Genomic DNA, 17148 nt, shown 5'->3' with positions numbered 1-17148 from the left:
AGGCTCTGTTGTAGGATAGAATATAAGAATTGAAGCTCTGGGGGAGTAAGAAGGCCAGAGCAATAGACTGGCTAGCTGCCTCTTTTTGTGGCTGCATCCGCCATCCTGTTTCCTGGGCATGTCAAATGTTATTTCCCACTACTTTAAATAAAATCAACTTTTTTTCATGAATGTTTACAGAATACTCCATAAGTTACATCTCCTATGAAGATTGCACTAAAATTTTCTATTCTGTCACACTGTATGAGAATAGCAGCTACGTCTCAAATAGTTACACTTAGATGGAAAACTTTGCATTTTGCTTATTTAATTTTATTTATTTTGCTTATTTAAGCTGAACACTTGCTCCAAATGTAGAAATTTTCTGGAAGAGAAAAAACAGGGACGTAATAACAGGACAAAGCATCCTTACCTCAGTTTGATTTCAGATAATAGTCACAATAGACAAGCAATGTGACAATTTTACTGCATAGCCAGGCTCGGGAATAGTCAGATGGGAAACATCTGTTCAAAGAAACGCAATGGGAAACTGAGTCAGAAGGGTTCAACCCTTAAGCAGAGACCAAGTGTGTCCTCTAAGATAGCATCCCTCTGAGTAACTTAACGTTGCTCTTGAATGGTGGATTATTGATTTAATTCCAAATTCAAAACTCAAAAGAATATCAATTATAGTCCCAGGAGATTTTACCTCAAATAGAAAATTCTACTTACAGCTTAGGACTAGATACTCATTTTTACTTTCATGAAGTTGTAATAACCAATAGAGGTTTGCTAGGACTCATACACGAGAAATTAAACAACTTTGTTTCACATGTTTTTTCTTGAGTTGAAATATCCTAGTGCAAAGACCAAACATTAGAGATCATTTCTATATAATAAATAAGCTTATGGAATCTCAGTAAATGCATTCCTTGCTTGGGAACTTTATAACCCAAACAGGCTCATTTCTCAGGCCTGATGACCTTACAAATTAAGGGGAGTTGGTGGAGACCCTAGAGAAGGCACTGAGCTGCTTGTTCCTACCTGCCCACCCCAATTATCCTTTGGGCTTACCTCCATTATGTGAAGGGGGGAGAGAAGGCCTTCCACACTCCATAAGGGGGGAAAAGTGGACTATGCCCTCATATTCCAAGGCCAACTGATCTAAAAAGGGAATTAAATTATGCAAATAACTCATATACAGTTTCTTCTCAATTTCAGGTTAACAGCCAGAAATTCTAATCAAGCATTTTGGAAATTTGAAAATGAAAAGATTTCAAAACTCACCTGTGTAAGGGAATTTTATCTCTAAAATCACACTGGGCTGATGATGATAGCAAAAACGGTTGGTTGCTGGTTTCCCCAACTACTAAAGGGAAAGGAAAGGGCTAGCCGTTAGATCCCCTAATAAAATCTAGATAAAGTCCTCTCTATCCTATCCATTGTAGTTTAGCCAGTTTTAGGTTTTAAAATCATCAATTTCAGAACATAGGTAATAGCTAAATAATTTTGGTCAAAACTTAAGAAAACAACGTATAGCGCATGTTCAGCCGGACTCTCAGTTTTAAAACAAAGCTCATACAAATTTTACAAATGATGCTATATGTAGTTTAGAAAGCAACATAACACTTTAAATAGATTTCATCTAATTAGAAGAAATATGAACATGTGCTCTCTTTGCCTAAGTTACCAGAGAACTTTGTTTTAATGGCCAGTTTTGGGCTTAAAATAAAATATAAATGGGGCAGCTTGTTGGCACAATGGATAGAACACCAGCCCTGAAATCAGGAGGACCTGAGTTCAAATCTGGCCTCAAATACTTAACATTTTCGGGCTGTGTGACCCCATCAGTGTCCCTCCCCTGGGAAGGGGAAGGGAAAGGAGAAATAGAAATTCTGTCACCACTTCAGTCTCTCTCAGCCAACCACACCTAGTGACTTACTCAGGACCTCATCCACTTCAGAAGTACAAACTTACCTACAAATAGGAAGAGGTAATGACGAATCTAAATGTTCAGGTGCTGCTTATTTAAAATTCAACATAATTGTCTTGATCCCCAATCTCCAATGGCTTTTCACATATCTGGAACGTGTCCGAAATAAAACCTATGATCTTTTCTCCTAACCCTTTCCCTCTCCTGGCTTCCCAATCACTGTCAAGGGCACACCACCTTCCCAGTCACTCAGGTTCCCAACTTAGGGTTACCGATGTATGTCTCTCATCTCCCAGATCCAATACATGCAAAGGCCTACTGATTTCACTTCTGCTTCTTCTCTCATACATTTCGCCATCTCTGGTCCATGTCACCCCTTGCTCCGTCTGCTCCATCTCTGTACTATTTCTGGTCTGTCTCAGCATCTCTTTAATATACCCCCTTCTCTTCTTTTTCATCTTCCCCATCCTTGGGCACTGCCTCATCAGTCCATGTCTGGACGATGGTAATCTGGCTGCTTTGTGTCTTTCCCCACTCCATCCTTTATTCAGCCCCCCAAGTGGTCTTCTAAAGTGGAGATCTGATCATGTCACACTTCCTGTGGCTCCTTATTGCTCCCAGGAGCAAATCCAAAATGACTTGTTTGACTTTTAGAGACATCTCAAAACCTGCCCCCTCCTAATTTTCCTGACTCGTACCCTTTGATCCAGGGCTCTCCCCTGGCTGTTCCGTGCATACAACCCTCCATCTCTTGTCTCGGGGCATTCTCTCTGCTCACCCTCTACCCCTGGAATGTTCTCCCTTCTCATCTCTGTGTCCTGGCTTCAAGTTCCAATTCAAATCCCGCTTTCAATAGGAAGTCTTTCCCAATTCCTCTTTCAGTTATTTCCTAATGATCCTGCACATATTTGTTTGCATCCCTGTTAGAGTGTGAGCTCCCCCTGTCTCTTTTTGAATTTCCAGCATTTGACATAGTCCTTGACAAATAATAGGCATTTATTAAGAGCCTGGCTAATTGAACCAGGAAATGGAGTCTGCCTGAGAAGCCCTTTTTTCTCTCCACTTACAGTTTTCAAATCCCTTTATCTTTATCTTCCTTGATCCCATTCTCTCCTTTACTTGGCCTTGTCCTAAGAAGTAGCTCTTTCAATGCAGAGGTCATTCTCTTTCCTTGTACCCTTTATCGAATTCCTCCCATCTCTTCCAGCAGATTGCATCCTTACTCCGTTCATTTTTCTCTTTTCATCATCTGTCTCTCCTCACCAACACCTGCAAACAAGCCCCAGTCTGTCTCGGTGGACCCCGTTCTCCCCTTAAGCCGTCTTGCTACATCCCAGTCAGACTCCTAGGAAAGTCTGACTTCTCTCCCTGCATCTGTCCGGTTCTGACCACAACACTGAATTTGTTGCACCAACATTGCCGGGTAGTTTCAAATGTAATTTTTGTTAATATCTCTTTGTTATAATGTCACCCACGTCTCCCAATGTGGCACTTTCTTTTCAAAGTGCCATTCTCTCTAACCCAGAGTGAAAGAGAAAATTCAATTTGGGAAAGCAGTAAATGTATTCAAGCAGCTGATGTCTGTAGCCTTCCGCATCAACAGCCTCTCTCCTGTATAAATAAACCCGGAAGATGGCTTTCATATCTTCTTTGGGGCCATGCCATTATAATTTCCATAACAAGTTCACAGCTTTCACTTTCATTTTATTACAACCATTTTAATTCAAATTATAGCCACTTATTTTCTCCTGGTTCTGCTTAATTCACTGCATCAGTTGAAAGAAGTTTTCTCATGCTTCTCTGTTCCTATTCGTCACATCTTACAAGACATAATTGTACCTTAAACACCTATATCGCCCTTGTATTTAGCCATTGCTTATTCTGTGTTCGTGTACTTTGATTCTTAGAAGGTGCTGCTGTGTATATTGTGGTTTCATTTTGATGCATGAGACAACATGCGGATGCCCTGTATGTCCAACGTAGATCCAGGGCAAATGGGAGGAACTGGGAGGGCCTTTTCTAGGAAGTGCAGCCGGGGAAACTGCGCGGGGGGCAACGTGCTTGGAGGCCAGATCTGTGGAGGGGGTAAAATGAGGGCGGGCAGGCCCAGGGCATTCGAAGCCGAGCAAGGGGTTTGATTCCAGAGGAACAGGAAGGTACTGAAGTTAAAGGAATGAAAGAATGAAGCATTAAATGCTTGCTGTATACCAGACAGTCCCTGCACCCTGGGAGCTGCCTTCCTTTTAGATGAGAAGGCAAGCAGGGAAGGTTTCAGCCACCCTTCAGACGGGCGTTTAGGGGGAGCACTAAGGCCTCTTTGTTACTGTCATTTCCCCTAGTAAACGATACTTGTTTTTGATGTAGAGCCATTGGGCAGAGTCCAGAACTTGGATGGACAGAGCTTTCCTTTCTAGGCCTGCAGCGGCTGAGTCCTAGGAGGATGCTGAGGGCCCCTCCTGAGGCTCTCGGGCCTGGGCTCTGAGGGGAGGTAGTGGTAAAGGCGGTGGCTGTCTCTTAAGGAGTCCCAGGCTCTGGCTTGTCTGCCCTGTGGGAGCTGGTTTTGGCAGGGAGGGTTCTCCAGAGAAGCTGCTTCCTCAGTGATGACTGAGAGCCGGATGCAATTCTGTGGTCTGCAGGACGTGGCTCCTGTCCGTCTGCATTTGTCGGCATTTGTTGCTGGTGGAGATGGAGAGTGAGCCAAAGAGCCTTCCTGCACCCCCCCTTTCTTCCCTCTTCCCTCCCCCCCCCATTGATGAGACGAGTGATACGAGTTTTTCTAGACTAGACGTCCAGCCATTCCAGCAGAGCTGGACCCGATACCCTGAAAAAGCCAGAGAAACGTCAGCATGTCCGGAGTTGGGTAAGGTGAGAGACATCTCGGCACAGGATGGGCAGGCTCCTCCTTGGGTTGTGTAAGAGGAAATGGCACAACCTCCAGTCCGTGACTTGGGGGTGGGACAATGGTCACCTCCTCCTGGACCCGAGGCTGGGCCGGAGGGACTACAGGACTTTGAGGGCCTTCCCGGTAGTTGTGAGCTCCGCCTGACTGGGCATGATCACCACAAGGCAAAAACGGCTGGAGGGCCTGGCTAACGTCCCATAACTCAGCATCTGCAGCCCCAGCTCTGGGCTGGGATGTGATCCTCTCAAACTCCTCAATACGGATGAGACCAGAGGAGGGGCCAATCACTGAGCCTGTGGCCCCCCCTGCTTGAATTTCACTCCTTTCCCGGCTCTCTGGTTCCCTTAGGGTGCTGGGGGAGGGGAGACCTTTCTGAGCTCCTCGGAGCTTCCAGGTTGCCATGGTCTTCCTGCCTCAGTCAGGGGGCTAGAGTGAGGTCGTAGGCCAGCTGTGAGGGCCGCGGTCCGGCTCACTCCGAGGCGGCCTCCGGCACAGCTGGGTAGGCCAGCAGGGGACGTCATGGGGTCTCCCCTGCCCCTCCTGTGTTCCAGATGGGGACACGATTCTTGTCCCCGGTCCAGGGCAGCCGTCTGGGGGCTCGGGGAAGCAGGAGCAGCGTCTCGGGCATAAAGAGCAGTGCTGAGTGAGCATGCGCTCCACAGAAGCCAGTGCTCCCCGATTCGCCAAACAGGGAAGATGTCACAAAGCGTATGGATGATCAGTGCTTGCTCAGCGCTCCGGGGTACTGCATTTGGTGCTCTAAGGGCAAGAAAGCGGCCTCCCATCTCAGAGAGCCCAGACCCGGGGAGCCCCCCACGGGGAGGTCCCCCGGGCTCCTGGATAAGCAAGCTGCCCTGCACGGTAGAAATGGCCCATTTTGAAGCTTAAGCCGGGAGGAGGTGAAGCGGCCGGGCCACTGGCCGCGCTTGGGCTCCGCTCAGCAGCTCTCTCCCGATGGCTCCCGCGGGGTCGGCCCGGGTCTTTTTTCGGTTTTTTTTAATTGTTATTTTCACATTTGAAGTTCAGATTCTCTCCCCCCTTCCGTCCCCGCCCCTCCCTGAGACAGAGCTCCTGGACCGTTACACTGGCAGTCCCTAAACCGCTTCCCATTTAGCCATTTGGTCCAGTGAGCCTGGAATGCCTCAGGCCGGGCTGGGAGGTGAGAGCGCTTCCCGCTGGCCCTGGGGTCGCCTCCATCACTGGGGGAAGCTTCTCCTGCACTTGCTCGTCCATCAGCCCGCTCCACTGCGCCTCCGGACATGGAGGGGGAGCTTCCTCCCACGCCGTCCTTGACCCAACGGCGCCCTCCTGCCGGCCGCTCTGTGGCGCCTCAGGTCCCGGGGTCTGTCCCGGTTTGTCCCCCGTGACCCTGCCGGCCATTTCTTTGAGCACCAGACGCCCCCTTACAGTCCCGGACCAGAGCTTTTCGGTCGTCCCTCAGCCGGCGGGTGGCTTGGCGGGTGTTGGACAGACGGGTGCTTCCCCTGCTTTGGGGGTCCTTGGATTACAGGCCTGGCAGGCGGGAGAGGTTCCAACTAGAGGTGCCGGTGTGCCAGGGCTCAGTCTGTGCCAGCTTGGAGCAGCCAGGTCCTTTGTCTGGTCCTCCTCCGGGCCTCTCTCCTTGGCCTTGCCCGCCCACTCTGGGCCTCCCTTCCTGGAGTTCTCCTCCCCCTCTGTCCTCTGGGACTCGGCGCAATTCCCCTCCCTTCTTGCCCACATCCCCCTTGTCTTGCCCCTGGCTCCCTCTGAGATCACCTCTTGCAGGTGGTCGCCATCTTGCCTGTTCACGGGGTCTGCGTGGAGTCGCCTCATCGCGGGGGGATCCGGAGGGCAGGAAGCCTGTGTCTTTGTGGCTGCAGCGCTTGCCCGGGTGCTGGGGACCCCCGAGAACTTCCCGAGCACATGCATGTGGGACAAGGACGGGGTCTGCCTCTCCTCCCGGTCCTTCCCGGGCTGATCCCTCCCTGTCCATGTCTTTCCTGTTCCAGGGCTCGGTGACCTTCAAGGACGTGTCCGTGGACTTCACGCGGGATGAGTGGAGGCACCTGGACTCCTCCCAGAAGGAGCTGTACCGGGAGGTGATGCTGGAGAACTACTGGAACCTGGCCTGCCTGGGTGAGGGGCTCCCCCGGGGCCCACACTCCCTCTGGGCCCCTCCCCATCAGAGAAGTGTAATTGGAGCCAGAGGAATGGGGGCGCCCCGTTAGGGAGCCTTTCGTGACCAAGGGGAGAATCCCTGACTGGACAGGGCCTTCAAGGCCTCAGGCCAGCCTGCAGGTCCCCAGCCTGTGTGCCCCGGGCCTGCCCTCCCCTGGCCGTGGATCCCCCGCGTCCTCCTCCTGAGTGACACAGTGCAGTGCCCCCTTCAGACCTCATGGGCCTGCCCTTGCCATCCTGCGCCCGGTGCCCTCTGGGGTGTGGGACTGTGGCAAGCCACCCCCTCTCTTTCCCATTTCCCCCGAACAGGACTTGCAGTTTCCAAACCGGAGGTGATTGACCGGCTGGAGCGAGGGGAGGCGCCGTGGATACCCGAGGCCAATGGCGGAGGGCACAGACGCCGCCTGGGTGAGTGCAGACGCACCCGCTGCTGTGGCTGGACTCTGGCTGGCAAGGCCTTCTCCGGCCGAGAGCAGGGAGCTCTCCCGTGTTCCAGTGTGGAAGTCAAGGCCGTTCCTGGCCGCCATTTTTCAGTTCCCATCAGTCAGCAGGGTGGGTGATAGGCCCCAAAGTGTGATGGAGGCAGAGGAGGAGACCCTTCCTCCCTCTAAGCAGCCTGTGTTCCCACAGGAAAGAGACATGTGCATGCAAAAATAGGGACCCATAGGTGGGAGGGGCCACCAGCCCTGCCCAGGCCTGGGGACCGGGAGGGGCTCCTGGAAAAGGGAGTGGGGCTTCCTTTTAAAGGAGGAAGGGAGCTGGGGAGAAGCAGGGTGAGGAAGGGGCTGTGGGAGGAAGGGCATCGGGGTCCTGGGGAGCAGTGTGGAGGGGCGTGGCTGGGGCAAGGGCCGGAGGGGGCCGGCCAAGCTGAGTGCCACCTGCTCTGGTCCCGAGGCTGGTCCCAGAGACACCTCAGGGTCCCCACGGGGAGCTCGGTTGTACCCAGTAGCTTACACGTGGTGTCCCCCCGCCGGCTGAACTTTGGCCATTGCCCGCTGAATGTCACCCCTTGGTTTGTAGTCTTGGGCCACCACCAAGACGAAGGTCCCGGTGTTCACGCTGGGATCAATGGGATTGGGGGAGGTTCCTACCTTTAAATATACATATATATATATGTGTGTGTGTGTGTGAAAAGCAGAACAGTCTGCGGCTTGTCAGCTCCACCCCCCCCCCCCATGGCGGCCTGCCTTCCCCAGCTCTTCCCCTGCCCCATGAAGGAAAGAATCGACGTTCTCTAAGGAGCTTCTGTGCCAAATGCCCAAGAACAGCACAGGCCCAAAGACCAGAGGCGGGGAGGGGGGCGGCCTGGAGACAAAATCCCGGAGACAGAGCGGCAGGAAGCGGAGAAGTGGAAGCCAAGTGGGTGCCCTCGTGGGAGATGCCCCAAGACTGGGGGTCGTCAACAAAAAGTGAAACATGAAAGGGAGATTTAAGAGAAATCCGTCGGAACGATGCACCACCAAGTGGACAGAACAAGGAAAATGCATCCGGTGACCCCGGAAACACAAAGAAGCTGCCTTGGGAAGGCTTCAGGACTCAGACTGGGAAGAGCCCCCGGGCACCGGAAGGCCTCAGGGTCCCCCACAGCCCCCTGTGCCAGTCTGGACGGGTGTCGTCAGCCCCAAGGTGGGACCTCCGGGGCCGACGGGGGATTGGGAGATCCAAAGACAGAAGGGGCTTCTGAGGAGGGCCCAATTCAGGAGGGGACACAGCAGGGCTGAGCCACTTCTAGGTTTAATCTGCCTAATTACCGTGTTCTCCACCTCTCAAGCGTCAGCAGTCAGGCAAACAGTAAAACAAAGTCCTCCTTTGTTCACCCTGAAAACTTGACAGCTCTCTGGAGCCGGCACCCGACAACTGAGAGGGGAATGTCGCTACTGTCATGTTAGGCTTAATTTTCACTTTCTTTTATTTAACAATAAATATTCTTTTCTAATAATAATTTTTTATTTTTAGAAATACACGCAAAGGCAATTTTTAATACTCACCCTTGCAAAACCTTATGTTCCACGTCCTTCTCCTTCCCTCCCTCCCAACTCCCCTTGCCTGGACAACAGGCAATGCAGCATAGTTTAAACACCTGCAGCTCTTCCAAACGCATTTCCACATTTTGTCATGCTGCACAAGAAAAGCCAGGTCAAAAAGGGGAAACATGAGACCGGAAAGAACAAGCAAACAGCAACAGCAAAAGAAGAGTGAGAATGCTGGCGTCGTCCGCCCTAGTTCCCACAGTCCCTCTCGGGTGTAGGGGGCTCTTTTATCACAAGATCGTCGGAACTGACTTGAATCACCTCTTGTTGAGAAGAGCCACGTCTATCTGAATTCGGATCAGTTACAACTCCACCGACAATGTATTAGTGCCCAGTTTCCCCACCTCCCCTCCAATGTGTATCCTTGTTTTCCTGTCATCTCGGTGAATCTGAGAGGTGTGAAATGAAACCTCTGAGTTGTCTCAATTTATATTTCTCTAATCAATAGTGATTTAGGGCATTTAAAATGCTATATACTGTAAAGAACCAAGCCATAATCCCAGAGATTTATGACTTCATCTACAATTCTCTATTTTTTTTTTTTTTTTGCAAATGGAAATGTTTGTGCTTGTTAGAGTTTGTCCATGAAAGAAAGAACATTTGAAAACAAAGTAAATTGCATTCTGTTGCCTCTCAGAACCCATCCCTTCTCCAGAATGTATGCTCTTTTTCGAGGATCCTCCTCCTCGTTACCCAGCTTCACAAGCTCAGCGTTCTGGCTTCATCTGCCTCATCCCCATTTGACGACGGACCCACTTTGAGGGGTCTTCCGAGCCCCGCAGCATTCTTCCTGGCCTGGCCCTCAGACCCTCTCCATCTCTCTGCCAGGCTGATTTCAGGAGGAGATTCTGGAAAGGCCCTAAGACGAGCCCTCAGCCTAGCCCAGCTCTGGCAGTGAGCGGAAGCCCACCCTGATGCGGTCCTGGGCCCAATGGCATATGGGCAGTGGGTGCCCCAGCGGAGCACCCAGACCTCTGGGGGGGACTCAGCCAGCAAGCGGCCTTGTGGGCAGAAAGGTGCCAACCTTGTCTACCCCTTCCTTGTCTTTGCTTACCTGCTGATGCTCCTTGCCTGAGGGAAGCTGAATAAGCCAGGTGTGGAGGATGAAGGAACTTCCCTGAGGATGGGAGAGTCATTTGCAGCAGACTGGGAACCACTGCAGCCAACAGGCCTCGTGGAATGGCCCTGTCACCCTCCCCCCAACAGATGTTCAGTGGGTCCCTCTAGAATAAAGCCCAAGAGCTTCAGGAAGACTGGAAGGTCAGCTGGCATCTCCCATCACTTCCCTCCTCGTGCCACTGCATTGTGCCAGAGCCTGGACCGCCCTCCCCATTGGAGCTCCCCATTTTGAATCCTTAGCATTGTCCAAGGGATGCTCTTCTTCTGGAAATCATTTTGGTTTTTGTTTTACTCTCTCCCTTCTCACTTCCCCACTATTATTGCCCTTTTTGTCATTTTTAGCCATTTGCAGGGTGGGAGGTGAGACCTTGGTGGAGGCTGGTTCTCCTGTTATTTGTGATTTGGAACATTTTTTAATGTGCTTGTGAATATTTTGTGGTGTTTCTTCTGGGAGCTGTTTGTTCCTGTCTCTCTGTGGGTCGTTGTTTATAGTTATTATATTTCTGGAGCTAAACCTTTATCAGGAAAATTTGATGCAGAGATTTTCCCCATAGACCCCTTCCCTTCTGGACTCTGGAATATTGTCTGCAAAAGCATCTCAATTTCATTTGGTCAGAGTGATCTGCTTTCCCTTTGGCCATTGCCTGGTTCTTGCTCATGGCTAGGCTAATCTTCTATTTGTTGTCATAGCAGGATCCTTATATTAAGGTCACGGTTTGCAAGGTTTTGTGGAGTGTGATGTGTGTTGCTCTCAGGCTAGTGTCTACCAGGCTGCTTTCTAGTTCTCCCAGCAGTTTTCATCACATGGAGACGGTTTCCCTAAAGAACTTAGGTTTTTAAGAGATGCTGTTTTGTTACTGAGTTCTGTTGTTTGCAACGCTCGCTCTCTAGTTGTTGTATGGGTGCATCTGTTTTAGCTGTTGGGGTGGGAGGGATCATGCTGTTTTTTCTGACGCAGTCAGAGTTAAGTGACTTGTTCAGGGTCACACAACTAGTAAGTTGTCTGAGGCTGGCTTTGGGCCCATGCTCTATTGCCTTTGCCACCTTTTTTATTCAACAGGCAAACGAGGATTTGGCATACGCATTTCATGTCACATCCATTTGCCAGTTCAGTAGACTAATCTGCCCTCCCACAAAACCTCCTGAATGAGGAATTTTCCAACATGTGAATATTCAAACTGAACAACATATCTCAAACAGAACACATTTTTCTTAAGTTTTATTTTACTGATATATTCCAATTACAAATAAAGATGGTTTTCAGCATTTATTTTTGTAAGATTTTGAGTTCCAATTTGTTTCTCTCCCTATTTCCTTTACCTTCCTCCTCTCCAAGGCAGCAAGCAATTTGATACATGTACAATTAATTTAAAAAATATTTTATTTGAAAAACAGTAAAAAAAGAAAAACAAAACAAATACAAAACAAAATAAAAGAGAACATAGTGATTTTCCCAGCAGAACACCAAGGAAGATTCAAAACATATGACATTCATTAACATATCAAGAAAGTATATATATTAGTGGAAGAAATTATATTCATAAATTTCCATTTTTTCTTTACTTTTTTGTAAGTTGTTCTTTAGTTCTCTGCTGTACATATTACTTATTTTATTCTTTTCCCCCCTTTCATCTTCTCTCCAAGCAATATACAGTTAAGAAAAGATATATATGTAGCTATATACCTACATACATACACATACCCCACATATACACGTTTTTCCTATTCCTGCTGGCTCTTTAAATATTGCTCCATCACTTGCCTTACTATTACTTAACCTCCCCCTACCCAAGAATCCCTCTCTTATTTTCTTCCCTTATCCTTTACTTTCCCATCAACCTATCCCTCCTCCCTTATTTCTTTATGGATGTTGGAGGATGCTATACTTTTCATCGTATATATGTAGTGTTGCCCATTTAATCCATTCCCAATGGGAGTAGGCTTCGGGAACTACAAGCCCTCCTCCCCCCTCTAATGCCTCTGTGTCTATTCTTCCACTGCACATCATTTGTATAACATAATTCCTAATTTAACCTTACATCTATCAATCTTTCTTTTGAGTTTCCTATTATTGATGTGAACTTTAAACATTTAATACATATATGTAAAAAACACAATTTGTCCATGTTTAAACAGTTTGTCTATGTTAAGTTCCTTTAAACTGATTTTTCATATGGGCTCTTATAAGTTAAATGTTCTGTGAAGTTTGGGTTTCATTGACAGAAAGTCCTGAAAATCTGCAGGTTCACTGAATGTCCATCTTTTTCTGGATTTGATGTTGTTGGCCTTAGTCCTAGCTCTTTTGCTTGTTTTGGTAGATATTTTCTTGTAGCTGCTGCTGATTCTTGTACAATTCAATGATAGTTCCAGGGTATTTGAATTGTTTTTTTCTTGTTTCTTGCAATATTTTCTCTTTTATCTGAGGGTTTCAAAGTTTGGCAATAATATTCCTGTGTGTTTTCCACAAAGTATCTCTTTGAAGTGGTGATTGATGGATTTTTTTTTCCTGCTTTCCCCTCATGTTATGTTGCTGAGGTTCAGAAGGAGATCCCAAAAGGTGGGGGGTGGCAGTCTGGTGTTGGGAGGTGTCTCAAACGAATTTGCAGGCTTGAACCCGTCTCCAAGTCAAGAGGCAAAGTTTATTGTAATTGAAATGCCAATGGAAGTGGGCTAAATTCCAAAAAAAAAATCTAGCAAAGAACCAGGAGCAAGGAGCCACATTTATCCAGTTCTTCATGTCATTAATAGGCTCATTTTGTGGCCCAGAGGTAGACCTGAAGCGTGGAATATTCACTGTTGTCTCAGAACTTGGTTATCACTGACCAGCAGATTATCTGTGGGTCAGCCACGTTTATAGGACCACCCTGAGGCCAGGAGACTTTAGAATCACTGAGATTGTTAGAGCAGAAGCACCCCAAGGGCAGGGGGGGACTCCTTATTCCTGTTTCCCTAGAAGCTATATTCCATTATTTTCCCAAGCCCCCTAAAGTTGAAAAGGCATTAAGCCCGAGGGGAGAGGAGATAATCATTAGTCTTCAGTGGGTTTATCTCCTTTAGAAAAAGCCTGAGCCCTCAGGCTTACAAGGGAAGGCTTTTTCCCAAGTTAGTAAAGGTGTAGACAAAGACCAAAAGCCATTGGAAGCCCCTGCCAGGGAGCATGTGGAGAATCCATCTGCCAGTCCTCCCCTGGGTATGTCCCCCTCCTCAGGCTTCAGGATGGGGGGGGTTAACACTCTGGGCCGGACAGCTTGTGACCTGTGAAAATAGGTTTCACAAGGGATTGGAGAGCCTGGTTTCCCAAGGGAGTAGTTTGGTGGGGGCCACAGAGAAGCTTCCACTGGACTAGGAAAATTATTTTTTGAAAGTTTACCAGAACTTACTACACATAGGAGATTCTGTTTAACTTGCTTAAACTCATCCAGATGCAAAGGATTAATCATTCAACAAGCTTATAGGTTCTTGGTAAACACATTTCTTTTTTAGGAACTTTATGCCCCGAACAGGCTCATTTCTCAGGGATGATGACCTGGCTTTCCCTGATGGTTAAGAAAATGGCAAGCTTACAAATTAAGGGGAGTTGGGAGAGGCCCCAGGGAAGGGCTGCTGCCCACCCCAACTATTCTTAGTGTTTTCATGGGCTCTGCTGTTTGATACATCCCCCCATTCTGTGAAGGAGGAAAGGGAGCTGCACACCTCCTCATTTGGAGGTGAACCCATAAAGCTTTCACCTCCTCCCTCTGGTTCCATTCAGAGTCGTTACCAATTTTAGGTTTAACATGATGACAGTAACTCCAAATAACTTAGTTAACAATTTTAGGATTTTCCTAAGTAGTAACCAAATAGTTTTGGTTGTAGTTTCTATTCCCTTAAATAAGTTCCCCATGTGTTTTAGGCAGAAAACAAGGCAATTATTAAAACGGAGATAATAGATTTGAAAATCGACTTTAGTTCATGAGATACCCTAAATTCTAATTAAATGTTCTAGACACACTGAACTGCCATGTGGTTATTTCCCAATTCACACAAACCATTTGTTTTGTGAGGCAGGAAATGGTTAAGGGTCCAGTTTTCACTGACAGAGCCCTCAGAAGTCTGATTCTCGATAACTCAAAAATAGGCTGGCTGTTGTCAGAGGTTGTAAAGTTGTTGCAAGCTGCTTTTCTGGCTCCCTAAAGTTCCCAAACTCTTAAATCTTCTGTTAACTCTATCAGTGCAAATAGATTACAATTTACATATTCTTTTAGTGGGCTTTAATTAGGCCTGCTTTAAAATGGCTTTTACTATGGTATCTCAAATAACAAATTGCGCTGAACTGAGTGTATTTTCTTTCCCTACCTCTCACCCTTCCATCCATGTATTCCTGCTGCACTCAGGGAAGGAAATAAGGGAAAGAAAGAGAAAGAGACTCTCCTTTATGCACTATCTTCCTAGACCTGGGGAGGCCTGAATTTAGCTGACTGCTTCCAAGGTATTTACACATACAGCGATCACTTTTCAACACTGACATTGTTTGCTGGTCACTCTAAAAACCCAGGCAAAGTTATCAAACATGAAGCGATTGTATACAAAACGGCATTCATAGAGCATTTGGTTTATGTAAACACTTTTGAAGTGTTTTTTGAAGTGATCTTCGCAAGTCATTAGTAGTTCTCTCTACTAATCAGAAAACTGGGCAGATAAAATGATTTGCCATAAATCACATAGCTGATACACATCCACAACTGAAACAGAGAATGGTGGGCTTATCCCATGCAGGGGCTGACCGGCTTTCTCCATTCCCACTGCTATGCTGGGTGCTGCTAGGGGCACCTGGATCCTTCCCACGCACTTCCTGGACAGAACCCATGGGAGGCTGGGGTGGCTGGTGCCAGGATCTCCCTTGGATGGTGTTTCAGGTGCCAGGGCTCAGGGAAAGCTGACCATGGAGCCTGACCCCCACTCCCCCAAGCTGGGTTGGGGAGGTCTTGGCAAGGTTGTGTGGGGTCCTCATGGCTTTTGCTGCTTCCCCCATTTCTAAAGATGGGCTGGAATTTGAGTTTCCCTACAATTCTTCAGCATTCTCTTAATCTGATCTGAGATGAGAGGGGTTAGCAAACCGAAGGACTTGAGCTATACTGATCTTGTTAGCAGTCCCCCCAACTGAGATACACTCAGGACTTTGGAGAATGGATTGGAGAGGGTCCCTTCATACCTTCTGGGGGCTTTCCCAAAGGAGCAGAAGGGGATTTTGGACAAGACAAGAGTCAGGGGTTACAAGAAGTTGCTATTTACCTCGGATGTTTTTCTTTCTTTTTCTTTTCTTTCAGAATGGGGTGAATTCCTGGAATTATTCCCAATTTTTCTTACAATCTCAAAATGACTAAATTTCCAAACTTCTTAATCATTGCTCTTTAAACCTTGAGAATTTGCCAAAATGTTATTTAAAATTTAATTGGCTAACTTGATTTCTTCTGTAGCCCCCAGCTTAGTCAGAGCTGAAGTTCACAGGAAAAAGTTCACAGCTCCACCAACAATGCATTAGTGTCCCAAATAAAACATTTCTTGGAAAGAATGAAGCACAATTTTGCCATTTTATTTCCATATACAACACTAGTAAAAATATTTTTCTTAAATATTTAAATAATGAAAAACCACTTCCTTTATTCCTTGGCCCCATCTTTGATCATGACTTTTCCTTCTCTGATCTCTGGAGTCATTTCGCGGTAAAGAGAAGACTCATTTTTAGAATTGAATATCATACCTAGTACTTATATGGTCCCAGATGACTTTGGAGGAGCTCTCCCTCCCTGTGTTCTCACCAAACTTGGAAGTGCCACTTTACCCTGGCAGGCTAATGACGGGCATGTGATGCTGTCTCTTGGTTTTGGTGACTTTCGGCTTGTTCAACTCTTCGTGACCCCATGAACCACAGCTTGCCAGGCCCTTCTGTCCTTTTGGGGGTTATATTTGTTGCTTCCATGACACACTCTACATCTCATCCTTTGCTCTCCTTTTGTCTTCAATTTTCCCCAGCATCAGGGTCTTTTCCAGTGAGTCCCATCTTTCATTATGTGACCAAATATTAAAGCTTCAGCTTCAGTATTTGACCTTTCAGTGAATAGTCAGAATTAATTTTTTAAGCATTGACTGATTCCATCTCCTTGCTCTTCAAGGGACTCTAAAAAGTCTTCCCCTGCACAATTGAAAGCCTCATAGTGCTCAGCTTTCCTTACGATCCATTTTTCACTGCCTAAATTACTAGTGTATGACTATACTTAGTCAGCAAGGTGCTATCTCTGCTGGTTAGTCTACTGTTCAGACTCATCATGAATTTCTTTCCAAGCCCCAAGTCTTTTCAATTTAAATTAATGGCTGCAGTTCTCATCTGCAGTGACCTTTGAGCCCAAGAATATATAATCTGATCCAGCTTCCATTTCTTCTCCTCCCTCTGTTTGTCTGGAATTGATGGAGATCATTGCCAAGATCTTAGTTTTTCTTAATATTAAGCTTTGAGCCAGCCTTTTGAGCTCAACTCTTTTACTCTCATTAAGAGCCTTTTAAACTCCTTTCTTTACTTTCTGCCATCAGAGTGGTATCATCTGCAGATCTGAAATTGTCCACATTTCTCACAACCTTAATCCCAGCCTTAGATTCATCCAGTCTGCCTTTTTTCATGATGTATACATGAGTTACTACAAGTTAAATACATTCAAGTTAAATAAATAAGGTGATATTATAAAGCCTTGGCATTCTCCTTTTCCAATCTTAAACCAATTGGGTACTCCATGTTTGGCTCTAACTTTTGCTTTGGTCTGCCTACATCCTTGGGAGGCAAGTAAGATTGATGAGGTCTAGATTTGGGGTAGCCAAATGAAAATGAGGTCTAATGGTCGTGCAAGCAGTTCTCTGTAAAGGAATTTACAGACCCGAAAACCTAGATTGATAAAAGAGGTTTATTATGGGGATTGGAAGTTAGGTTAAAGTCTAGTTAAGGAAATAGGTGAGGGTAAAGAGGACACTGGAAACATTCCAGTGGGCAGAGAGTCCTT

At 47.1% G+C, this 17148-nt stretch overlaps 1 protein-coding gene across 1 annotated transcript in view; it reads left to right on the top strand.

Moving 5' to 3' along the window:
* The window catches only part of LOC141552523 (uncharacterized), a 40469-nt gene that overhangs the window by 11735 nt on the left and 11586 nt on the right, over positions 1 to 17148 (top strand). The window contains exons 3-4 of the mRNA XM_074284681.1: positions 6803 to 6929; positions 7281 to 7379. Of these exons, the coding sequence (XP_074140782.1) occupies positions 6803 to 6929; positions 7281 to 7379 (226 nt within the window). The remainder of the gene's footprint in view (positions 1 to 6802; positions 6930 to 7280; positions 7380 to 17148) is intronic.

The sequence above is a fragment of the Sminthopsis crassicaudata genome, chromosome 1 (assembly GCF_048593235.1).
Source record: "Sminthopsis crassicaudata isolate SCR6 chromosome 1, ASM4859323v1, whole genome shotgun sequence".
NCBI classification, from domain to species: Eukaryota; Metazoa; Chordata; class Mammalia; order Dasyuromorphia; family Dasyuridae; genus Sminthopsis; species Sminthopsis crassicaudata.
Note: the sequence above shows the minus strand (reverse complement) of the source record. Positions and strands in the feature narration are given on the sequence as shown.